The sequence below is a fragment of the Ursus arctos genome, unplaced genomic scaffold (genome assembly GCF_023065955.2).
Source record: "Ursus arctos isolate Adak ecotype North America unplaced genomic scaffold, UrsArc2.0 scaffold_6, whole genome shotgun sequence".
In the NCBI taxonomy this organism is placed as follows: Eukaryota; Metazoa; Chordata; class Mammalia; order Carnivora; family Ursidae; genus Ursus; species Ursus arctos.
Genome location: NW_026623078.1, coordinates 11,416,836 through 11,444,392, shown reverse-complemented (window position 1 = coordinate 11,444,392; position 27,557 = coordinate 11,416,836). Strand labels below are relative to the sequence as shown.

At 36.1% G+C, this 27,557-nt stretch overlaps 1 protein-coding gene across 2 annotated transcripts in view; it reads left to right on the top strand.

Annotated features, from left to right (window-relative positions):
• PXDNL (peroxidasin like) overlaps positions 1-27,557 on the top strand; it is a 419,206-nt gene that overhangs the window by 366,455 nt on the left and 25,194 nt on the right. For both annotated transcript variants that reach the window (XM_026516488.4, XM_057307764.1), the window contains exons 18-19: positions 12,030-12,164; positions 14,645-14,853. In XM_026516488.4, the coding sequence (XP_026372273.2) occupies positions 12,030-12,164; positions 14,645-14,853 (344 nt within the window). The remainder of the gene's footprint in view (positions 1-12,029; positions 12,165-14,644; positions 14,854-27,557) is intronic.

Below are 27,557 nucleotides of genomic sequence, written 5' to 3'. Positions count from 1 at the left end.
TCTTATCTAAGCCTATATTACACAGGAGAGAAATTTGAGTTTACTCAGACACCATGATGCTGAAAGACCACCTGACACATCAGCATGAAAACTGCTCTGGAACACATGAAACCACTAAGATCTTGGCAAAACTCATGTGAAATCACCACGTAAATTCTCCTCAAGCCCGCTTATACGGACAATCACAGGAAAGAAAACAGACTCCCAAGAAGTTCTCTCTGTCACATATGCACACAAATTAAACTGATTGGGTGAATAAATAGCCGTAAGACAAACAGCAATGAGAATAAGTGAAAAGCAATAAAATAAAACAAAACAAAGAAGGAATTGGGATCCAAAATCAAGGGAGATCAGATCAATATGAAAGATACTGTGAAAGTACATTTAACGTAATTAAATACGTTAAAGAATGGATACTATGTTAAAAGAAAAAGAGAATATAAGAAATACAGATATTTGAAAAATAAATAGAATTTTAAGCCATGATACACAGAATTGAAGTTAATATCTCAATAGGTATGCTAAACAACTAATTAGAATGGAGAATTAGTCAACTGGAAACTTGAAGGAATCACTCAGCACGTAGCACTAGCACATAAAAAGGGTAAATCATAAGAAAGACTAAGAGACATGGAGAAAGATTGAAAATGCCAAGTATTTACAGACTTTCCAAAAGATAGGAAAAGGAATGCAGGCAAGACACAATGGAAGAGTTAACAGAAGAGTTATGGATTTGAAGAAAGGCTTGAGTCCTCAGATTCAATGAACAATGTACCCAGTACTGCCTACCTAATTTAGGAAATGGAACAAATCTGTATTTTTGAAGCCTGCATGGTTAAGATAGGCTGGATTATGGTAATCAACAGCCGCAAATATCACAGGCTGAGCTTGACAGACATTTATTTCAGACAACTAATTCTGAAGTTGGAAAGAATTAAAGCAAAAATTAATAAAGTGGAAAGGTGAAAAATAATATTAACTAATATATCCAAGAGCTGGAAGTAATGGAAACATACATGCAGAGTTTCTTAAAAAATTGCTATTTTTATTTTTATGAAAATAATTTTGAAAATCTTAATAGTTTTCTAGTTGATCTTAGGATAATGAAAGACACAATGTCAAATTAGAGCCTTTAGAAATTTGAAATTGTTAAAGAATAGCTTTCAAATAGTCTCTGGGCTCGAAGTAGGGAAACTCTTTCGAATTGTACAGAACACATTGTATTTTGGAATATATAAAGAGATGAAACTCCACTCAATTTATTAGATGAAAGTAGCATACCTCTGGTAATAAACCTCAAGACAGCATCAATAAAATCATATCCTAATATCTTTTTTTGATAAGGAATAAAAAATGTTAAATTGCTTCTCAAACAAATCATGAATAGTAATAGAAAAATCCAGTGATTAAGGAGGGATAATTTCAGGAAAATAAGACTGAGTCACTATCAATATAATGATCACAACAGAATGTCCAATTATAAGACCCATACAGTCATCTCAGAGGATGACAAAATGACATTTGGTAAAATTGAACACGCATTCAGGATGAAAATAGTAGTCAGCCACAACAGCAGCAGCATAATTCTCAGTGTTCTGGGAATAGAAGCATCTTTTTACCATTAGATTCACCTATTCATTTAATTATTAATTAAGCTAATTAACAAGTATTTATAAAATGTTTACCGTGTTTCTGCTGTTTGCTTCATAAAAGGCACACAGCCAATATTGTAGTGAGCAATGAAACACTAGCTTAGAATAGGCAAATAACTAGAAGTTGCATGAGTCCCCTTCTATCATGTCTGTGACAAACACTGCTTCCAGGGCTCTTTCTCGCTGAACCTGGACGTGATCTCAAAATTCTTCTGAATGTGGTTCTCACAGCAGCCAGCGGTTGCTCCCATTTGATTGGACTTGGCATACCAGATGCGACCTCCTCATGGCCCCTCAACTACAACTAGTCCCATCTGGAAACCTAGGAAATCTCTATTACCAGTAGTTAACGTGGCTTTTGAATTTCAATGCAATATGCCAAATTGGAACAAATGAGTGATAGGGGATAGTAAATGGGACTGTTTTTTCTAATAATCTGAGAATTCTCATCATTTTAGAATTTTGTCTTGAAGGGAGAATTGTAAGGGCAGGTGAAGGTGATGAGATGTCAGCAGTGCCATAGTTTGTGGTGGATGGTTGAGGAAGTCATGGCTGTTTGTGGGTTTTATTTGCTCTGTAAAGAAGGAACATAGTTCACCTGTGGACGTGTAGAGGTAGAGTGGTGGTAAGTTGGATTTGGGTGGAGAACTTCTGAAATAGTCATGGAGCAAGATGGAAGAAGTTCAGAGTACCAAACCAAAATTGTTTCACAGTTTTGGAGACACAAATGAAGTTTATAAATCAAATATTTACAGTTAAGATCAAATAGGACAATAAAAATAAAAGGCTTATCACTTAAACTGGCATATTGAAAAGACTCTCTTATCTACTATTATCTATCTATCATCTATCTATCTATCTATCTATCTATCTATCTATCTATCTATCTATCATCTTCTATCACCTCTCTCTCATTTATTATTTCTCTTACTCATCTCTATTTCATGTTATTATCTCTCTTATTACAACTATTATAATATATGGAGCATGACTTCAGAGTATTAAAGAAATCTCCATTTTTGTCAATATACTTTTATATATTATTTTATATATTGTAGTTTATATTTTAAATATCCGTTATGCCTCCTGACTGGATAAGCTTTTTTAGAGCACAGTCTGTCAATTAGTTCAATTCTTTTTTGTTTTTTAAGATTTTATTTATTTATTTGACATAGAGACAGCCAGCGAGAGAGGGGACACAAGCAGGGGGAGTGGGAGAGGAAGAAGCGGGCTCCCGGTGGAGGAGCCTGATGTGGGGCTCGATCCCAGAACGCTGGGATCACGCCCTGAGCCGAAGGCAGACGCTTAACGACTGCGCTACCCAGGCGCCCCAATTAGTTCAATTCTTAATCCCAGACTAGTGTCTACAGAACTCTAGAAGTCATTAAGAATCTGTGGACTGAATGAAAGAGTTAATTGTTATGTCATAATCAGAAATTCAAACCATGGTTTATTTTTTATTTTTTTAATCATATTTTTTTATTATATTTGTTAGTCACCATACAGTACATCCCTGGTTTTGATGTAAAGATCGATGATTCATTAGTTGTGTATAACAGTGCACCATGCAATACTTGCCCTCCTTACTACCCATCACCAGCCTATCCCATTCCCCCACCCTCCCATGGTTTATTACTGTATCTCCTTAAGTGTGGGATGCTTGCCACAGGATGTATATTAGATCTTTTTATGTGGTTTATAGACATGACATTCAATAGTATTGTCTCACACAGTGAAAAATGTATTTCCTTTTCTCTTTCTGTTATTTTCCATTCTTTTTGTTATGATATGATGAAAAGTCTCTTTTGGGGGATTACATGTCTTTAACATCCAATACTTGTTAAGGAATCTTGTAAGCAAAAAGAGTACACTTCTTAGAGGCAGAGATTTCAAATGGTTGCTAATATGTGAGTAGAATTAAACAAAAATTTTTTTCAGTATTTTATCCTATGAAAAATATACCAAAAAACAAATTTCTCATCCATGTTTACCACTGGGGTAAAAAAAAGAAGTGGGGGGAGGACTTAATTGTTACTAGTTGCCATGCTATAATTGTCCAAATATTATTTTCATGAAAGATTTTCTCTCTGAATGTTTTTCAAATATGTTAGTGCTCCATGTACATGAATTTCTGATGGGTATGAACCTGTCCCTTTTCCTGTGAGGAAGTCTATCCCAGTCTCCATGATGTCTGGATGTATCTCTTGCTCTCGATTCTCTGCCTTGATCTTATGTTTTTATTCTTTTTCTTCTTGTTATTTTTTCTACTTTTTCCCCCTTCACTTTCTTTTTCCTCTAAATGATCACAAGATAGAGTTTCAATGACTATTTTTATTATTATATATAATAAGAGAGTTTTATATTCTGTATTCCACTTCTGAAAATTTGATGACTATTAAAACATTTTTAGTTTTCTAAAAAATGTTATGTAAAGTAGATTAGATTATTTTCCTCCTGTAAAGTTATAGTAGAAAGAAAAGGTCGTCCTCTTGTAAAAGCAAGAAATGGATTGTATTATATATTTGTTCAAAAAAGGAAAAAAAAAGTGACAATTTATTTTCCCCAGTTGCTTAATTTTCTATGCCATTTCAGTTACAGAGGTAATGTTTCTTAAAGATAGAGCTTTATGGATCTCCAAAATGCATAAAATTTTAATTGTAGAAGAATTTTAAAAGAAAAAAATATGATGTCATTAAAATCTTTCGGGAAACATTTAGAGTCCTGAGATAAGCTTCCAGTAAAAAGTATTTTGAGGAATTTTTCTTCCAGGTTAAGGAACTAACTTTTCTTCTGGTGTTTCAATGACTTTAAATCAACTGTAAAGTCATATCATACAATGTTTCTGGTTTGACTAATCACTCTGGTGAGGTAGTATGTTCTCATTGTTTTAATTTCTTTGATAGTTATGTCATTTATTTCTCTCAAATTGAAGCAATCATTCTGAGGCAGAAGAAATTTTATTTTGTGTGCGAGCACACAAGGGCATTTTGGTGTTTTTTTTTTTGAAGGGCATGTTTCATATTTTCTCTCTAAAAGCTACTAAATGATCACATTTATTCTAAAAATTCAGAAGAGTCTCAGAAAGCTTTTCCACAAGGACACTTTCTCACAAAGCACCATTCCTCAGTGTTTGTGGTAAAGGCTTTGATTTGTTTCATTAAAATCATACCTTGCTACATTATTTGTTTTTCATTCTCTGAATCAGGAAGCATGTAGAGCCCTGGAAAAAATTCCACATAAGACCTTCTACCCTGGTGTCTCTCAGAATGATCCAGTTGAAAGTTATTATTATTATTATTATTCATCTTTCTAGAACAGACTTTAAGTCAAAGTATTGTTATGAAATTAGATGTGGATTACATTGTCGTCTTTGTGGCATGCAATAGATCTTTCCAAGGTTTGAAGATCTTTTCTTTCAAGTCTCTGTACATCACAATAATAACAGAAATAGCATTTTAAACATTGGTCCATGTGTGGTTTCTTCTGCAGTAATAAAAAAGGTTAGAAGCTAAATTTAATTAAGCACAGTTAAATGTTACATTATCAAAGCTAGGAGACTATTTATGAAGACAGTTTTCACACTTTCTCAGGGCAGTGCACACTAATGCAGTGCTTAAGTCAATGTTATGGTTAGAAGTACCTGGAGCGTTCTAGTTTGCTCCTGCACTCAGCAGAAAGGAGGCTGGTATACACTGTTGTCACTTTCAGAAGCAGTGCTGATCAGATGTCATCTCAGATTCTATAACTCTTTTTTTTTTTTAAGATTTCATTCATTTATTTGAGAGAGAGAGAGAAAGCACACAAGCGGGCAGAGGGGCAGAGGGAGAGGGAGAAACAGACTCCCTGCTGAGCAGGACCCTGACACGGGGCTTGATCCCAAGACCCTGGGATCATGATCTGAGCCAAAGGCAGACGCTTAACCTACTGAGCCACTTAGGTGCCTTGGGATTATGTAACTCTTTACAGTCATAACTGATGCAGGATTGTTGAACCCAATAGTCAAGAAAGAATTCTTGAGACATTTTATGGTGCAAAAAGGTGTTTTTTTTATTATAGCACAGGGACAAGACCTGCGGTCAGAAAGAGATGTACTGAGATGGGGAGGAGTGACTTATTATATACATTTTAGTTAGTGGGGGTTAAGGATAGCCTAAGCCTTTAAGGAATTTGGCAGCAAGGCTTTCAGGACCTTGAGGGACTAGCTGCTGTTAAGATAAGGTTACTTTTAGTCTTTAATAAAACAGAAGCATTAAGGCACTAAGGCACCCATGAGTTCCTTGAGGAATGTCAAATTCTGCATGGTTCAGTTATCTATCAGTGGGCTGCAAGCTATTAGGAGATTTAATTTAAGCTACATTTTTCTTGCCTTTATTTTCTTAATCAATAACCATACCACTTTTATGTTGGATTGCTATTTTCAAGTATGGAATAAATGTTGAATATTAGCTTTGGGGAGGAAATCTAAGAAGTGAATTGACATACCCAAGGAATTAAACATAGAAGCTGTTTTATATTCCTATTAGGGACTAATTATAACCAAAAGAAGAGGTACAATGTCTATAACTTTAAAAATTAAAAAAAAAAATAGAGCCAACGTACTCCTGAGTAATGTAGATGAATCAGTAAAAAATGTTTTGAGAAGTCATTGATTGCAGATTTCCCTCTAATGAGGCTGGAACTCATTATTGTTATTGTTTCAAATAAGCCATATATGATTAATAAGTTACTCACTATGGTACCTGAACTAAGTACCTTTAAAAGGCTCTTAATATTTCTTGGAGCTATGTTGGGAGCCGCAGTAAAAGCAATAAGTTACAATAGGGATAGGAATGGTTAATGTTCAGCTGAATTTGTTAATAAGTGAAAAACAAATTAATATCAAAGGACTGAAATTAACAAAGCCAATATTACCTTATCTGGGAAAGTTCAATGTTCTAATTTCTAAAACCTCAAACTACCATTTCTTGTATGAACTCTTAACAATTCACAGACGGTAATTTCGCCTTGTTTAACTTTCTGATTTGCATTAGGCATTATTTATCATATGCTGTATAAAGTCATTTTAACCATTCAGAATACAACATCTTTATTACTGAGTCTAAGAAATTATTTTAATGGTAAATTCAAAGACTATCAAAATAACATCATATTAAAAAAATAAACATGAGAACAGGACAATGAATATTTTGACGGGAAAACTGTTTTAGAAATTAGGAGTTGACTTTTGTATGGAATTATGGGAGTTAATAATTGTCTTAGATTCCTAGTACTGCCATAACAAAGTACCACAAACTGGGTGGCTGAGGACAACTGCAATTTATTATCTCACATTTCTGGAGCTTAGAAGTTTGAATTTACAGTGTCAGCAGGACCATGATCCCTCTAAAACCTACAAAGGCAAATCATTTGCCTCTTTGCTTCTGGTGGTTTGCCGACAATTCTTGGCATTCCTTGGCTTTGGCTGTAGCCCACAATCTTTGCCTCTTTCATCACATGATGTTCTCATTGTGTGTCTGTGTCCATATTTCCCTCTTCTTATAAGGACAGCAGTCATATTCATATTGGATTAAAGCCCACCCTGCTGACCTCATCTTAACTTGATTGCATCTGCAAAGACCCTACTTACAAATTATAAGACCACATTCGGGACTGGGTCTTTCTTTGAGGACATAATTCAATCAAGAACAATAATTAAAAATTACTTTTAAGTAACAATTTTTTTAACTTATTTCGTTGAAAATGTAGGGCAGGGGACACAGCAATAAAGAGAAACCAAATGCTGTAGCAAAATATGCTAGATGTTATGACTTTAAATGGGAAGAAAGCTTTCAAAATAAATTTGGACACATGTTCTTGAAATCAAACCTAGTATTCAATTTAGTCCTAAAGTCCTAAGGCCCATGTTGTTTTTCAAGAATACACAATCAGGGAACACAGAACACTAAGTAAGTTACTTTTAGGGGCCAATACTATTTTGACATTTAAAAAACACAAAAACAAAAACAATGACTATGAAAAAAGCAACTTTTATAAGACAGTATCTCATATAAATTTAGATAAAAACTTTTTATTTATTTATTTTATTTTATTTTATTTAAGAGAGAGAGAGAGAGCACTAGCAGGGGGGAGGAGCTGAAGACTCCCCGCTGAGTGGGGAGCCTGATGCAGGGCTCAGTCCCAGGACCTTGAGATCATGACCTGAGCTGAAGTCAGACGCTTAACTGATTGAGCCACCCAGGGGCCCCTAGATAAAAACTTCTAACAAAACATTAAAAATCCCAGTGGAACAATGTATATATTAAACATGATGAAATAGGTTTATTCTGCTAATGTAACTGGTCCAACATTTTTAAAGAATTGATAGAATTTATGTCATGAATACTAAAAAGAAAAAGAAATGATAATTTCAGTGTTTGTAGAAAAAAACATTCCAGGTAAAATGCAACATCCCTCTTGATTTTAAGACAAGCTCTTCGTATTCTAGGAAAACGGAACATCCTGACTTAATAAAGAGCAGCTCAAAAAATCTACTGCAATTGATTAAATGTTAAAAGCATTTCATTTAAACACATGAATAAGACAAGGATGGCAACTACCATGATTAATATCGAAGTTGTATTGAAAACCACAGTAAGGCAATAAAATAAGAAAGAAAGAAATATTGGAAAGGATCAAATAAAACTGTCATAATAATTTTTTGCAAATTCTGTACATAGTAAACTAAGAGGAATATAAGAAAAATTACATTTCAATACCAAATGAAAAGAAAAGATTAACAAAATCTGTGCAATATTAGGAAGAAAATTAGAGAACTCTCTGGGTAGTTACTAAAGAGAACTTTAGTTCTCTTTAAATGGAGGCATGGATTTTGTTCAGGAGGAGTAAGATTCAATAATTCAAATGTGTCAGTATTCCCCTAAAATGATATATTTATTGGAATTCTAATTAAGATCTTAATAGTTCTTTGTTGTGGCATCAACAGGCTGATTTTAAAATTAAGTTGGTAGAGAAAATGGCCAATAAGAATCTTTAATTGAGTGATTTGATTTTCCAGTTAACAATACTTATTATAAAGCTTTTAGTAATTGATATAATGGGATATTGATTCAAGAATAGACAAATAGACTGATAGACTAGAATAGAAATCCACACCAAAAAATGTGCTCCTGTGTGGAACCATGATAATTTGAAAGTAGTGCATGACAAATTAGTGAGGAATGAGAACATTCTCAATAAGTGATGCAGTAAAAATCGGCTATCCATGGATAAAAATGAATATGGATTCCTATCTCACATCACATATGAAAATCAATTCCAAATAGATGAGGGACTTGAATCTGAGAGGCAAAAGTTTAGAACTTTAAAAAATGTAAAGGAGAATATCTTCATGGCATTGGGGAAGAAAAGGGTTTTTTTTTTGCATTAAATTAAAAAAAAACTATAAAAATTGATAAAATTGACCTTAAAATGAAGACAATATTTTCATAAAAGTCTAACATAATGAGAATAATTAATACAAAAAGTCCCATTGGGTCACCTCTGTGGCTCAGTCGGTTAAGTATCTGACTTGATTTTGACTAAGGTCATGATCTGAGGGTCCTGGGATTGAGTCCTGCATTGGAATCTGCACTCTGTGGGGAGTCTGCTTGGGATTCTCTCTCTCCGTCTGCCCCTTCCCCCTCAAATAAATAAATCAATCTTTAAAAAAAAGTCCCAAATTTGAGGAATACATTTGAGCATAGATAACAATGCATTAGCATCCAGAATATACACAGAACTCCTAAGACTCTCTGTCAACCCAATAGAAAAATGGGGAAAGACATGGTATACATAGGCATTTAATAAAAAAAAAAATGCTCAATCAATATATAGCAGATGCTCAACTAAATAATTAATCAGGATAATGAAAAATCATAGTAAAACACGATTTCACACCCATCAGATTAGCACAAATTTTACAAAGTAGGCATATTTTCAAGTTAGTCTTAGAAAAATAATGGTCATTTGATTTTAAATCTCTTGACATGGCTTCCTACAAAACTACGAGACTGATGAAGAGGACATACCAAATAACACATGACTCATACATTCAGAATTAGTAGGAGACAAGAATGGCATGTATTTCAAATTACTTTAAGTTTGAAAATAATCACCAAGTTTCAACAGAGCTGCCATTGAAGCTCCACTTCCATGGTAAGTCTGTGGACATGGAGAGAAGAATGGAGAATTTAACAATCTTTGTGGTCAAAAGAAAGGGGATCAGGGCATATAGATCAACTACGAGAAAAAGAAATCTCTCTGGAAGGACACAGTTCAACATTAAGTGTTAAATCACCAAATGTAGCTGGAACCTGGGAGTCTACTACACCAGTCACAGGGCTGAAAGTAACCAGAGGTAGTCGTGTTTTGATGACAGAAGATAAGTAGAGAAGGGACAGCATCCCTTCAGATCCCATAGGAAGCTAAAGCAGAATGAAGTAGAATTAAGAATGCTGTAGGAATAAAGGAGAAATAAAACCCACCAATGCCTACTGTCTCCCATTGCCACCAACACTTCAGTCAAAGATGCAGTACTTCACTGCAGTGACAGAAGAGTATGCTACTGCACTAAAAATCCTTTTCATGAAATGCCTAGGGATAAAAAGAGAGAAAGAGAGAAAGCTTATTTCAAATAAAACTATGTAGCAAGAAAACAAAAATGCAAATCAAAACATTTCAGAGAAAAATTCTCTGGGGGGGGGAGTTGAAACAGAAGGAATCTATAATACAACACTTGAATCTGAATTAAACAAGCACTCAAACACTCAAACAAGCACTTGGAGATATAAAAAGCCCAGCTATCTTTGGAAATTAAGAAAAGAAATACAAGAGGAGGAGGAGAAGGAGCAGGAGGGGGAGGATGGAGAGGGGACAAGGGGTAGGGGAAGGAAGGAAGACGTGGGGGAAGGAGAAGAAGAAGGGAAGCAGCAATGAGATTTGACTAAACAAAAAGAAATTTGAAGAATAAATTCAATATACCAAGGACACTATCTATTAAAATTGAAGATATGCATCGCAGAGAACTTTTATATGCTCATTATGAGAGTATGAACTGTACGTATATTTTGGACAGCAGTTTGGCATATGTATTAAAAAGTGTCATGCTCCACACTCAGCATTTGAAGCTTTAGCTTCAGCATGTTCCAGAGCAGAGATCTGCAAACCACAGCCCATTGACCAAATCTAACCCACTGCCTGATTTTGTAAGTAAAGGTTTATTGGAACAAAACTGTGTCCATTTTTTTATGTGTCATCTTTGGCTGCTTTTGTGAAAAAGGGAAGAGTTGAGTAATTGCAAAATGTAGCCCACAATGCTGAGAATATTTACAATCTTATTCTTTGTTGTAAAAATTTGCTGATGCCTGGCCTAGAGAGACCTTTGTCCATATGAAGAAACATGTATGAGAATGTTTATAGTAAAAAGATGAGAACACCACAAATATTCATCACCAGTAGAACAGACAACTAAATTGGGAAAATGTCCAATGGGCTACCATAGAGCAGAGAAAAGGAAGCAGATGTATGCAACAGGAATGAATCTCCAAATAAACCGTTCAGTGAAAAAAGGAAGTATAAACATTATGTTTCCATCTGTGTTAAGGTTAAAACATATGAAGCTGAACTATATGGAGTCTACAGAATCATACACATGAAATAAAGTGTTAAAGTAACGTATGGGAAAGGTCGAGTTGTTCCCATGTTTGTTCTTAGGGACAGGGAGAAAACAGTCTCAGCCGCTCTCACAAGGAGTTTCATGGGTCCTGGTCTTATTTTCTTTCTTTAAATGGGTGGTGTGTCCAAAGCTGTTTGCTTCATTGTCATTTGCATTATGACTTCTTTTTATTTAAAAAAAATCACTTCAGATCAAATCAAATATCATTGTCTTTTTAGCAAGAGAAAATTTATCTAACACATATTCTTTCCACGAAATTATTTTTTCACTCTGTTTAACCTACTTACCATATACACTGACATGGACATTTCTTAATAGTTAATTAGTTTATTTGTTACCTGTTTCTGAGAGAATTAGTTGGATGTAGACCTACACACACACACAGTTATATTCCATATACTGATAGAGTAATTATAAAGAAGAACACAGTGGATGTTACGTGACTGATGTTAGATGCTCTTGGTTGGGTCACTGCTCTGTTCCCTGGCCAGCTGGGTGATCCCTAAATTTTTCCATAATCTCAAAGTTGTTACCCATGAAATGGGAATAATAATAATCTCTTTCTTTTTACTGTGTATAAATTTTAAAAAATGCTCTGTAGTCATTTGTATAAATAATACTGTCATTCACACTCAGCGTGTGATGTGTGTACATCTTTGTTTCAGGTTATATGGCACACCAGGCAACATTGACTTCTGGCCTGCCCTCATGGCTGAAGACCTGATCCCTGGTACAAGAGTGGGACCAACACTTATGTGCCTGTTTGTTACTCAGTTTCAGCGGCTAAGAGATGGAGATAGGTGAGGAATTGTTATACTAATCAAAGATAACAAAATTGTTTTTTGCCCCAACATATAGGTGTACAATAACATTATAAGTATGATTCCATGCTTTCTATGATTTAAAATATTTTGACTATGAGAAATAACAAATAGTATCTGGTCACAGAATTTTTCTGACTACTGATAATACCAGATAGCATTCCTTTTTGTAAATTTTTATAAATCTTTTAAGAAAAAAAAGAAATAGACTGTCTAGGAAAGGCATAGATGTCAGCGGTTAAAGGATGCACTAGACTCACTACCATGTGTTTAGATCTGGGCACCCCTACTCACAACCATTTAACTTGAAGAAGCATAACACCTGACACCTGTTGCCTCATCTGCAAAATCTGATTAACAGTAGTACCTAGGGGGGCGCCTGGGTGGCACAGCGGTTAAGCGTCTGCCTTCAGCTCAGGGCGTGATCCCGGCGTTCTGGGATCGAGCCCCACATCAGGCTCCTCTGCTATGAGCCTGCTTCTTCCTCTCCCACTCCCCCTGCTTGTGTTCCCTCTCTCGCTGGCTGTCTCTATCTCTGTCGAATAAATAAATAAAATCTTAAAAAAAAACACACAAAAACAAAACAAACAAACAAACAAAAAACAGTAGTACCTAGGGCTCGTAGATTGTGGCAACTGTAAATGATGTTGGCAGTGGAGCTGACAGCAGGCCTGCAGCTCCATCCCCTCATCTTCATAGAAGACCTGTTAACCCAATACCAGACCTCCTTGCAAACTCTGTGCTAAGGGCATTTACTAGCGGAAAGATAACTGGGAATTCTTCCTAAAAATCTCTTGGTTTGTCTAAAGTGTTTATTGTAAATCAATTTGAATTTATGAAATTATGACAGACAGCTGATAGGAGATGTAAGTTCATGTAATGTCTTTCTTGCAAGGCTAACCAAATATAAAAACAAAGAAAACTGAAAAACTAAGCAGTCCCCACTGGGGTTGGCATGGGACACACTATTAGCTCTCCTCTCTTACTTGAACCAAATGTGTTCCAGAGCACTTGCTGTATCTTCTGAATCATTAGTACCGTCTTGAGTAAGAGCTAGGATTCTTGTGAACCTGCTTGACAATTCAATCTTTGTACTATTGCAGAGACTATATATATATATGTGTGTGTGTGTGTGTGTGTGTGTGTGTGTGTGTGTGTGTGTATGAGTTGAAACATTGCATAGAACTAAGTTTTTAATTAAAGTTATACTAAAAATTATTCTTTACTTAAAATTTTTCTTCCCAATCTCTTCTACTTATGAATTATAAAGAAAGTAGAAACAGATTTAATTCCTTTAATTGCACATTGGCAAATATTCATAGTATAATATTTCATTGTAATTTTTATAAATTAGCTTTAGCACTCTGGATTTATTGCAATGCATAGTTGGGCTAAGAGGTTCAATTGATAATAATCTAAGGATATTTGTAGTCAAAAACGAAATAAATTTCAGAAAGCTTTGGTTTTTTTGGAGTAAGCTGTTTCCCTATTTGTATTAGCTTACTAGGGCTACCATAACAAAGTCCAAGAGACTGGGTGGCTTAAATAACAAATGTATTGTCTCATAGTTCTGGAGTCTAGATCAAGGTTGGGAGTGTTGGTCCCTTCTGAGGACTCTCTTCTTGACTTGTAGATGGCCAGCTTCTGCCTTTCTCTTCACATGGTCTTCCCTCTGTCCCTGTCTGTGTCCATATTTCCGTTCCTTATAAAGACACTAGTCATATTAGATTATAACCTTAATTTCCCCATGACACTCGAGTGACTTATTTTTACTTAACTACTTCTTTCATGGACCTATCTCCAAATAAAGTCACGTTCTGAAGTACTGGAGGCTATGATTTCAGAGTATAAATTTTGAGGGGACCTAACTCAGCCCATATACCATGGGAATGGCAACAGTCTTTTGCTTCCTATCTTATGTTGTATGCCTAGCATGAGAAAAGTGCTTGGTATATGGTCCTGAATACTTCTGAAGGAATGAACAAGGGCTCACTTTAATAGTGTTTTGAAACCGTATTGTTTCATTTGAAACCGAATGTGTTCATTCTAATTAGCCGATAGATGTAATAAACTAGTGTGTATTAATAATTGCATAGCAACATTTTCCTTTTAGGCAAACATGTCAATATTAAATTGTTCAGGTAATTTCTAAGGGCAGTTTATGGAATTTTAGATTAGAAAACGTGCTTTTTAAAAATCTCTTAAAACTTTACAAAGCTTTTCTTTGAATAATTTTGTAAAACTTGAATAGAAAGTGATAGTTCAAAAGCACAGGATTTAAGAACTTTATAAATACTGGAGGCAATTCAAAGCATGCTTAGTTGGAGAACAAACATTATTCTTTCCATATGCTTCTCTTTTGCTGAGCTCTTCTTTGCTGTTATCACTGCTCCGCATGCAGCTCACTGCAGTGCTCTGTCCAAGACCCTCACTCTGTGCTTCTCCTTGCTGACCATCAGGTTCTGGTATGAGAATCCCGGGGTGTTCACTCCCGCACAGCTCACTCAGCTGAAGCAGGCATCACTGGCCCGTGTGCTCTGTGACAATGGTGACAACATCCAGCAAGTCCAGGCTGATGTCTTCATGAAGGCACAATACCCACAGGACTACCTGAGCTGCAGTGAGATACCACAGGTCGATCTGCGAGTGTGGCAAGACTGCTGCGAAGGTCAGTGAGCACACTCTTAGCCCTGTCTGGATTTACATGCATGTGTGCTTGAGAGATTTCTAGCCTGAAACACTAGGCTCCTTAAACAAAAGTGCATGGAGGAAAACATACGAGAGCAGGTCTTCTTCCCCTGGGGAAGTAGACAGATGTTGGAGGGGACAACGCGAAGGCCAAGGGTTCCACCTCCTAGGCTCCTTCATTTGGATCTAGCTTCCTCAGAGTGGGGCTTGTCAGAGAGGGGAGGGACCTGGGAGAGCTGTGAGGGCACAGCGGAATGGGGTGGGACTTGGTGATCTATCTGGTTTCTAGTTCTCCCTCCCTTCAGATGACTACACCAAACATCAAACTCCAGTCATTTGGTACTGGATGTATCTACTTCCTGGGGGGTCAGCTGACCACAAAGAGGAAAAAAAATCATAGTAGCTCAGCTAATTTAGACTATTTAATCTCCATAGAATATTGTACCCATGTTCGTTGGAAATTTGGGAATGTCCTGGTAGAGTTAGAGAACTTTCTCTAGTGATACAACATAATTTGCCACATCTACCATATCATCTTTTATGAGCCAAACTCTACCTAATAGATGCTTTGTATGCATCTATTTTGTCACCAAGAAATGTGGCTCTATTATCTTTTAATAAATGAGAGGAATATGGCTCAAGAGCATCAGATAACTTGGAGTAAGTGGTAACCTAGGGTTAGGGAAAGAATGTATGTCTGCTGACACCTAGAAATGAAGTAAGAGCTTGATGGTTCTGAGCAGAGCATTCTGTGGTTCCGCACGTGAGCATGTATCTCTAGCATGATACCACACTTGTGTCTCTTCTGCCTCTACCAACACAAGGGCCACAGTGTCCTCGTGCCTGCCACGTATAGAAGCTATGGACCTGGGGAAGCTCTGATGTTCTCTAAGACGAAAAAGGCAGCTGACATCATGGAAGTAGTACTTGGCTTTCACGGGAGAGGAGATGTTATCAACTTCAAACATTCCTGAGTGGGAAAAGCAAGTACTAGGAATAGGAGAAAATGTTGAATCAAAAACACAGCAACACCTGAGTTGCAGTTTCTGTGGTAGGTTTTATGGGATAGAGAAGAAAGACATTTAGTACTGTGAGGAAGCGGTGTGCATTTTCTCACCTCAAATTCTTGGTGATTATGGCCAGGCGTAATGAAATATTTCCAGGTCTCCAAAACACTGGACACAGGGAAGCAATGTGCAAAACAAGATGAATGGCAAGTAGTAACACTCCTCTTTTTCTGCAGTCCTCAGACTGCATTGAGCCCACTGAGCAGAGGAAAAAAATAGATAGCATGGCAGGGTGTGGGCCACAATGGAAATAACTGTGCTCTGGATGGAAGCAATGACTCAAGTCCAGGAAGCAAAAGCTGTGGTCCCATTATGCCCACATATGACTTTTCTAGATGCTTATACCACCAGCCCTGTGATAGGTGATTCATACATAACGCCTACCTACCTCATAGTCTTTGTGAGTCTTTCAAGGAGGGTATCATTGTCCTCACTTCACATATGAGGAAAATGAGGTTCCTGGATGCTAAATACACATTCTGAGGTCCTCCAGCTGGGATTTAAACCTATATGTGGCCAACGTGAAAGCCTCAACTCTCTTCTCTGTGTGCACAGTCTCCTTTGAGCACCCACAGGACAGGTGCGTGGCACAGACAGTGAACAGACACCAAATGAAGTCACCCTGCCTCTTCCACCCTCCTTCTTCTTCAATCCTCTGGCTCCAATATACTATCAGATTTAGACATCTCAGGACCCAGAGGAGAGATCCTCTCATTACTTAAATTGTAATGCATTTGTTATTGGTGATATATGTTATGGAAAATGCATTACAAAGATTTAACAGGCAAAGGGAGGAGGGAATCTTTAATATGCAAAGCATTCTTATTATTAAGATCCTAATTTGTGGTCTTGAGCAATAGTAAAAATGCTCTTTCTTTGATAGTGTCTCAAAAAAAATCCCTGGAAATTAATTAACCAATAATAAACATTTACCAAGATGTTGAATAGAAAAATGATGTGTCTCCTTTTACAGCACCATCATTCTCAAAACCATACTTGGCCACATGCCAGCATATATCTTCCTTAATACAACGCTCAGAAGTAATTTCAGGAGCAAAATCACCTAAGGGTATAAACACACCTCAGGATACAAATAAATCATAATATAAGGAATCTGAACATGTTAATAATGAGAAGCATTGAAAGTAGATGCAGATTTTATATTTCCTTGTACTTTTTGACCAACAAGTATATTTTTTTCCAGAAAACCTAACTAAAAGACATCTTTAAACTGAGACACTTCTTATGCCTCCCAATTAACAGCAGAATGCAGGTATTTAGGAACAGATAGAAACATTCAAATCACTGAGGAATTACTTTGTTGATTGGCGGTTTGTAATTTTCCTTAGGTTATATTGCGGTGGTCTGAATTAACTGGGGCCAGAAATGTGCATCAGCCACATTGTGTCCGCCATTCAGAGCTGAAGTTGTTACTTTCCTAAAGCATTAAGAGATGTATTGAATGGATGTATTAATGGATGTATTAAAGGACCTAGAAATCACTATCTTTACTAATCACTATATTTGTCTTACTCATATTCCCATTCCTGTTGAGGAATTCTTCACTATCCCCTGATAATCTCACTCTAAAATGATTTAACTTTCATTGTCCTCGAGAAAAACATAGAGCTCAGTTTGGAAACAGCCACTCCAAAGAATCTTAGTGGCTTATCTTTATTAGAAGGAAAGGTATTATCAAACTGACTCTCAACTGAACTGTATATATTACTTTTAAAGGAGAAATTTTTTAAGACTATTTCTTCAGTTCTGTTTTCCATAAGTAGTAGCCTACTGGTTAATACTGATTATCAAAAGTTCCAAATTTAAATTTAACTAGAACAAAAATCCTCTCCTAAATGCATAAATACATTGAAATTAACTCCTAATCTTTCTAAAACAGTAATATTGTAAATGCAATTGAGTTTTGGGTAACTGTGCTTTGTTATTCTTGGTAAGTAATGCCCACATATGACTTATGTCTTAAGACATAAGAGTTGGACATGGGACTGTATGTCACTTAGAGGGCTGTGTTACTGTACCTTTGTGTAGGCAGGGAAGTGGTGGAGTATCTTATGGTGTTAAGGAATTGGACTTTGCTTTCATTTTGCATGTCATTTGTCACATTATGTCATCCATTTATGTCTGCTTCATACCACTGTATAAATATTCCAAGTCATTCCATTTTATATATTATTAGGTCAGAATATGCTAGGTGTAACTTTTCTTATCAACTCAGTCTCAAACCTGGTGACCAATTTCAATTCACAGGTTTATACTTTTCTTCAACAAAGAGGGATGTGAATCTCATAGTCCTTGATAATTATATGTTCCTTAAATATTGTATTATATATATATATATATATATTTTTTTTTTTTTTTCCTTTTGAAATATCCTTGGGTGTTAACCCTGCACAGTTTACCCTCCAAATCTCTTTTCTTTTCCTTCTTATTTCAACCTCTTATATTTTTGCTAAATATTCTGATATATTTTTTGCACATGACCACTAATATCAAATTCACTAATTTCAGTCTCAGTAAGAACCATCCTCCTTTTAAATTCCTCTATTTAATTTCTTAGTTCCAACATCATCTAATTAAGCTTTAGGAAGTTTTTCTCTGCAGCATTTGCAACTCCTTAAATTCCTTTATTATAGTTCTCTGCCTCTTCCATCCCATGGGGCATGCTCTGACTATGGCATCTCCTACTCTTTCCTTGGTTGTCAGGATCCTGGAATGGACAGTTACTTTTCCTCTCTTGGATGCCGGGGATTCAGGTCAGGTTGTTGACATGAAAAAAACCTCATGGCAAAAAACCTCACAGAAAGTGTTATCAGCCCCTCCCAGGCTGAGGGCAGGAAGATGGCCCATCTACCCAGGTCATTCTCCACCTTCTGAGAATAGAGACCCCTGGCAGGCCCTGAAGGCAGAAGCTATTAGGGAAACCACAGAAATCTGGATGTCAAGTCCTTCCAGAGCTGAGCTGCTCGCAGTCCTCTTCCTTGGCTGGGTGGTTCCCTAGGTGTTGGGGCCCCTCAGGAGCACTCGGACTGACTCTTTCCCAGGGCCTCAGCACAGCCCTCTCCTGGCCCCTGAGTATGCATCAGTCTACAGGGTCCCAGGCACTGCAGCTTGCCCTGGGGAGGCCTGGTCCTGGGACTGAGAGCCCAGGGGAAGACCTGTCTTCCACACGGGGAATCCCTGCAGTTCCTGTGACCCCGTGATGAGGCATCTACCACTGGGCACCCTTCTTCCAGCCTTTTGTTGAGCTGCATTCTGATCAAGATCTAAGCTCTTTGGGGAAAAACATGGGTAGCTGAGCTTTCCTGTGTGACCGTGTTAACCAGCAGATGTGGTTGCTGAAGGTCATAGAGGTTCCTGTTTAATCATTTTATGCACTTTCTTGTGTGGACTAAAAATGTACTGAAACAAGCTGTGGGAAAACTAGTTTTGATCTGAAGCTAAGGTAGGACCTGAAATTCAGTTATAAAACATTGGTTTCTTTGAAGATTAAAAGCATTCTGATATAGAACCTTAAGAGTTACCACCAGGAAAAAGCAAAATGCACTTTAACTGTTTACTAGGTCATTCATGCTCCCTCCTGTCCTCTTGTCTGGGAAGATATAAATCCCATGGGCTCTAAGCCTATGAAGCCCATATGGTTTTTTGTTTGTTTGTTTTTTGTTTTGTTTTTTGGTATTTTTGTTTTTGTTTTTCAGAGAGAGAGAGTATGTGAGAATAAGGGTGGGGGAGGGGAGAGGGAGAGAATCTCAAGCAGGTTCAGGTCATGGGATCAAGCCCCACATGGGGCTCCATGCTCTGCTGGGAGTCTGCTTGAGATTCTCTCTCTCCTCTCCCTCTGCACCTCCCCCTGCTTGCACACACACACACTCTCTCTCTCTCAAATAAATAAATAAATAAATAAATAAATAAATAAATAAATATTTTTAAAAAATAAGAAATAAATAAAGAAAAACAAAAATCACACAGCAACCCTCCAAAAACTTAGGAAAACTTCCCTAGGCATCTTGTTTGTTCCATTTGTCATTGTCTACTTCATGTTTTTTTGCATTGTGGGTTTATTTCTCTGCCCAGCTTCTGTATTTGACACATAGGTTTAAACTGTCTGGTGTGTTGACTCTGATTCTGTCAATATGAGCAAACTGCAGCTAAATATGTGTGAACTAATTTATTTGAAAAAAATCTAGAGACAATTGGATGCCATCTACCAGGATGACCTCCTTCAAGGACCAGTTCTAAATATTCCTGGTTTGATTTCTTTGTTGTACCACCCAGCAGTGCACTGGAAGTCACTAGGGAACCTGTAATTTGCACAGGTGCTACTACCAGTAGTACCAGAGAAATGAGGAAAAATGGCAGAGGCAAAGTGGGAGGTGGTTCTGGATACAAGCTTGCATTAAACAGATGCATGCCTTTGGTATAGGTGATACGGCAGGAAATTAGGATACTTATGAGTTAGTCTTTAAATACAGCACTCTGAAATGATTAACACTGGTAAGGATTAAAGAAACAATATTCTAATTCAAGTCATGGAAGATTCTAGTCAAAGGTTATTTTACCTACTCTTCATGAAGTTTCTGTTTTTCTGAGTACATAAGAAAATGCTATTCTGTTGACAATGTGTCTGTCTATATTATGTCAAAACAACTTACAAGGTGATTCAAAGTATATATAAGCATTAGACCAGTTTGTGGATATAGTTATCAGATGAATAAATTGCTTGATTTGGTGTTATTCTTGTTTCAACCAGCAGAAAAGTAGTAATTCAATGCCATAAATATGTACTAAGGAAACAGTAAGTTCTTGACAAAAATATGGAGAAAAGCATGAAGAACAAAGAGAGGTTCAGAACAGAGCCTTCGCTGTGGAAGTTATCTTATAAGCAGCAAGTATTGTTTGATTTGATTTGGTTTTAAGGAAAAGGGAACATGGAAACCTCACAAGGGTTGTAATTAACAAAAGATCACAGCAATCAAAATAGCAAATGACAGAATGAATGAATTTAATAAGTAGGAATCTTATTTTACCAGCTTATAAGGTAATGCAAAATTTCTCAGATTTTTAAATTTAATATATTATATCACTTATTATAATTTATAAAGCATAAAGCATTTCACGTTACATTTCTGGGTTCCTTTTCTCCCTTAGCTAGCTTAGTTGTAAGTCTTCAGAATGAGAGATAACCTAAGAGATCGCTTGATTTGGAAAAAAAAAAAACAACCCAAAAACAAAAAACAAAAAGTCACTTCATTTTAGGGTTAGGAAGCAAAAATTGAAAAGGTCTAAGTAACTTACCCTCACTATTTATTAGCAGGGCTAGGGATAGAATGCAGACATCTCAGTTCCATGTCCAGGTTTTATTTTTGTTCTTCCTTATCTTACCTTGTAATGTCATTGCTAGTTTTCTTTTCTCTGTACTTTCCATAATTTCCTCCAACTCCCTTTTGCCTGAGATAAATATGGGAACTTTTATTTAGTTGGATGACCTTCCTTTTTAGAATCCTATGCTAACAAATTGTAAATGCAACATTCTTGACATTTTACCATCAATTTCAACTAATTTTTAGTATCATTTAATCAATAGATCAAGAGTCTTTGCATAATATTATAGACATCACTGTTGCAACTAACAATATTCACAAGTCCTTATTACCAATCTACTTATTTCAGCAAGCTTTATAAATGGCACATTTGTTTGTGCTATAGATCAAATAAATCAAACTCTACTGATAAAATAGATTTTACATAAAGCATAAAACATTTCCTTGAATGTCAAAAGAAAATGATTTACTCTCCACTCATTTTAGAAATGAAAAATAACACCTAATGCAGGTGATGTATGAAGGCACCGTGCCACTTAATTAAATGAAACTTCTTTCAAATAAAACAATTTCACAAAGAACCAACAGATACATATTTTCTACTGGGGTTTATGGAACCATCTGGTCTTGCAATTTCCAGCTGCATAGTTTGTATTAAGTTCTGTCTTTAAAGCATCAAGTAATTTTAAATACAGTATATTTTATATACAAATGTAAATATATTTATGTTTACTCTTGACTTTAGTTCAAATAAATAGTGCTTATGCTTGTAAACTAATGAAAGTTTAATTTCTTCCATAAGAGACTGATTTTATTACCATAATATTTCATGGTGTTATGGCTGTTTCATGCTTAACTTATAAAACGCCTTCAAAGTATTACTAAAGAAGTAAGATTTCAGAAACTCCTATAAAGCTTTAATGAACCAATTAATTTGCAACAGTGTTCTCAGGTTTGTCTTTGAACATTGTTGCTATTTTTAATAGAACTCCATAGGACATCTCCCACTCTCCTTGGTTCTGCAAGTGCATAATATCTTACATGAATAGCTTGTTGAAATCAAGGTGGAAACAAACGTCATAAGCAGGATAAAGGGCACTAAATAGCCCTGAAATGACATAAAATATGATGTGTTTAAATGGCAATACAGTTAATGAATCAAACTCTACTGAAATATTGACTTTACATATAGCATAAAACATTAGCTATTAAATGACATCTCATAAGTTCTGAGGATATTGAGTTATCTTCCAAATACAGCATTCTGTTTTTATTTAAAATCTATGACATCCCAGTAGGAAAATATCTTCCCATAACAGAGGTAAGCTGTTTGGGGTGCCTAGGTGGCTTAATCAGTAAAGTGTGATTTCTGCTCAGGTCATGATTTCAGGGTTGTGAGATGGAGCCTGTGTCCAGCTCCACGCTGGGCCTGGAGTCTGCATGAGATTCTCCCCCTCTGACCTTCCTTAGACCCCTGCCACTCATGCTTTTTCTCTTTCTCTCTCTAAAATAAATAAATAAATAAATAAATAAATAAATAAATAAATAAATTTAAATTTTTTTTTAAAAAAGCACAGTTTCATTAAGTTGTTTAAGTTAGGAAAAGGTCTTTATTTTTATTTTTTTAAAGATTTTGTTTATTTATTCGACAGAGATAGAGACAGCCAGCGAGAGAGGGAACACAAGCTGGGGGAGTGGGAGAGGAAGAAGCAGGCTCATAGCAGAGGAGCCTGATGTGGGGCTCAATCCCATAATGCCGGGATCACGCCCTGAGCCGAAGGCAGACGCTTAACCGCTGTGCCACCCAGGCGCCCCATGGAAAAGGTCTTTTAATACCAAAAATTGATTTTTTCATTAGCCAAGTTCCTTTTAGTATTACTATAATATTTAAAAATTCTCATTATATTCAGAATTATTAATGTTTAAGTATTAACATTGATAATTAGTGAAATTTCTTTTTGAATATGCTCCCATGAAATATAAGTTACTTAGCAGTAAAGACAGGATGTATGCCTTGCAAATCACTAGGGGGATAAAATCAACAATGTAGAAACTAACCAATGAGGTATAAGCAAAAATTAAAGCTAGTGACTCAGATGTAGTTGAAGTTTCAGTGTATTAAGAGAATCATTAAAGGTAGAAAATTCTTAGATGTATCCAAAAACAGTTTCAACTCTACAAAATTACCAGAGATACACATAAGCAAGATATTTAGAATGATCAAATATAAAACAATAGGTAAAAGTAAGTCAGGCACACAAAGAGACAGAGACATGAGTGGCAAAAACAATATTTTAAAAAGTTGAATTTAAGAAACAAAAACAATAATGGATATAAAGTCTACTTTCATTTCACAATCTATGTGTGTCATAGTTGGAAACTCTCATGTGTGAAATAACTTAGCATCTTTTTAGCTCCCTTCAATGGAAGTATATTTGAATATTATTAATGAGATCACTTTATAAGAGATGTATCCAATTTTGTACCTTATAAACTAAAATTAACTTTATTTTCAAATATCCATGGAAAATTCTGAAAAGCTGATTATATTATATCACAGGAAAAACTGAAATTCTTACAAGGAAGATTGACATGCAGTATTCTCAATTCAACTAGTCTAAAAATAATGATTAGATTTAAAATAAAATTGTTACTTAGACATTTTTTTGAAAGACTTTATTTATTTGAGAAAGAGAGCATGAGCAGGGGGAGGAGCAAAGGGAGAGGGAGAGGGAGAAGCAGTCTCCCTGCTGAGCAGGGAGTCAGAGGTGGTACTCAATCCCAGGACCCTGGGATCATAACCTGAGCCCAAGGCAGCCACTTAACCTACTGATCCACCCGGGCACCCCTGCTTAGACATTTTTAAATCATTTGAACAAATATTTTGTTAACTAGATAGTGAAAATTAAGTAGAATATTTTATTAAATATTAATATAGTATAGTATTTTAATATACATTTAATTTCATATCATATTTTAATAGTAAATAAATATTTGAGGTAATATTTTTAATAATTAACATTTTAGTTTGCTAGGGCTGCCATGACAAAATATTCCAGGCTGCATTGCTTGGACAACAGACATTTATTGTCCCACCATTCTGGAGGACAGAAGGATTGTAGGTATTGTGGGGTCGGTTCCCCTTGAGGGCTATGAAGGAGAATCCGTTCCCTGCCTCTCCCCGAGCTTCTGGCAATTGCTGGCATCATTGGCTTTCCTTGGCTTCTCCTGTATTACCCGTTTCTACCTTCATTTTCACATGGTTTTCTAGTTGTGTGTGTATCTGTGTCCAAACTTCCCCTATTTTAAAGGACATCAGTCACATTGGATTAGGGCCCACCCTACCCTAGTGTGAACTGTTCTTAACGAATTACAACTGTAATGACCCTTTTTCCAAATAAGGTTACATTCTGAGGGACTAGGGGTTAGGACTTCAACATGTGAAGTAAGGGGGAGCACAATTCAATCCATACGAATGCATTTGTGTTGTTTCAAGCTACTGTGTTTGTGGTAACTTGTTACACTGCAATAGATAATGCAGTTGTAAAGTAGAAGAAAATGGAATGCTGGCAAGAGTATGAAGAAATCTGAGTGGTTTCCTGCTGTCACCTTGCCCTTCAAAACAACTGTAGGGACAGTTCAGTATTGCTCACTAATTCAGATGAAGCACCATCTAAAGATAGGGAATGTTGATATACTTGTTTTCTCAGTAAGAACTAGGAATTAGGAATTATATTTGATTGTTATATAAATACAACATAAAACCACAGCATTGAATAAAGTTGTTCTCAGTCTCCCCAAAATTGTCATTTTTATGTTTCATAAATCGTTGTTTGTACTTTTTTCCTTTTTCTCTTCTTGCCAGCAAATGAGAAGTGCTATAATGTTAAGAAACAAGTGTTGACAATAACTTAAAAACAAAGTGTTATATATTTTTGTCCATTTTTAAGCGTATCATCATTGATCTACTTTTAGTATGTGGAATGCAGCACCAGGACACCGATATGCCATAGTTGCAGAGTTTTAATCAAGTCGTGGAAACATGCATGATTGCCTGAGCTACTGTAGGTTCAACTCCCCGACTCGCACTTGTTTACTCATCGAGGAATGTCAGTCCACTCCAGCAAATCAGAATGTCGAGGCCTATGCCTAAAGCAGCTTGTTGTCTTCAGAATCTTCTAATTTAGTTAAATTAATCATTAATGTCCAGGACTTTGTGTCCTGACATATCTCCTTACCATGTGTCAATCTCTGGGCCAGACCAGATGGGGTCTGAGTTTGGATATGACTCATAGGGACGTGATTGCAATCTACATACCTATTGAAATAAACTTTCCTTTTTTCAGTACTCACTGCCAAGCAGACTGACATCACGTTTCTACTAGTTTAATTTGACGAAACCTTTAAATAGCAAATTGTTGCTTTTATGCAAGTTCTGCAAATTGTTCTGTGCTATTTTTCTCTATAAAGAAATGTAAATGTAAAAAAATCCTGAAGTGTTTATACCAATTATTTTCAGGGAAATTGTTTTTTAAACTCATTTGTAATTGCCTTGAAAAACTGTCTACAAACACATTACCACAAGTTTTAATTCATTCAACAACATTTTTTGAATGTTAGTTCTATGCTTATGAACAAAAACATTTATAACTTTGACATTATACAAAAGTTGCTTATGAACTAAATAAGTCAGTCGTCTTATTCTTTAAAGTTTCTTCCAAAAATAAGAGCCATGTTTGAGCTTAATCTGTGTGTATGACATTCTTCCAGAGTGCTTTACTTCCTTTAACTCATTTAATCCTCTCACCAACTCCATGAGATTAATTGTGTTATCATCCTCATGTACAGATGAGAGAATGGAGTCAACAAATTTAAACAGCTTATTCAAAGTAATATATTTCAAATGTGGAAGACACGGTATAAACCTAGATAGTTTGAGTCTTGCAATCAGACTCTTAAACACAGAAAATAACTAAGAACTGGATATTTTAAAATAAAGATTTGGCCTCTGATTTCATTCATTCGTTAGAATATTTATTCAGTGTGGATCATGTGCAGTTGCTGTACTATGTGGTGAGGATAAACTGGTAGGTAGGATGGAGCCCTCCTCTCTGCTCTCTCCTTAGCTGATGGAGAGTAGTAGACAGATGTACAGAGTGCTACAAGAATGTAATGAATTACCATCAGACCTGGTCCTAGCAGTTTAAGGAAGGCTTCTTAGAGATGGTGACGTGACACCTGTGGTGTTTGTTACTCAGGTGAGAGAGACCAAATAAAGTTGGAGCTGGATGATTAACCATGAATGGTGCATTAGAGAGAAATGAGGCTGGAGACAAGAATGTGTCCACAGGGAAGGATTTTGTTTGACGCAGTGAAGATCTAGTGCTTCATTTATAGTATAAACACCGAGGAATGGGTTGGGGGGTCAACCAAGGCTGCACTGAATGGGAAGTTACATGTACTCATGCATACACATATTGCATTATGCTTCTTGACAATTGGCCATATTGCTTTATCTTCATCCACACCTCCTAATGGTGTCTTGAAATAGTATCTGCTGTATTTATTTCATGCCTCCCCCAAGTCACACGTAGACCAGAAATTTAACAATATTTTGAGCCAATATGAATTCAAGTGATCTCCTTTTATCTTCCACTCTAGATCTATTCAATCATCCATCCACCCATCCATCCATCCATCCATCCACTCATCCATTCAGTCATCCATTCATTAAGTTAACAAATAATGGTACCATTATCCTGAAGTTGCACAAACCACATATTCAGGAGTTTTAATATTGTTATTTCTATTTTTCTCATTCCTTGATGTAGTGTAGCAGTTAAGAGGTTGGACTTTTTGAGACACAATGTCTGAATTAAAATCCCGGCTCTTCCATAAAAAGCTGTAGTACCTTGGAGAAGGTAATATAACCTCTCTTAATTTCCTGAAGTTAACACTAGGGATAATAATATCCACCACACATTATTATAAAGTTTCTAATTAATAATTGGTGTTAGGCCTAAGAACAGAGTTTGAACAAGTGTATATACATATTTATATAAGATATATATGCATAGGTATAAAATCAAAGCAACCACCAAATTAACATACTGTTTCAATTCAGGTGTTGTTTACATAAGAGCCAAACATTCAGCAATCAAGGATGCTTTGCCTCTTCAGCAGTAACTAGAGATAAATACCAAAATGAAATTAAAAAAAAGATGTCAGGAATAAAATAGCTGTCACATTAAAAGAGCTGCCTGGTCATTGCCACCCTG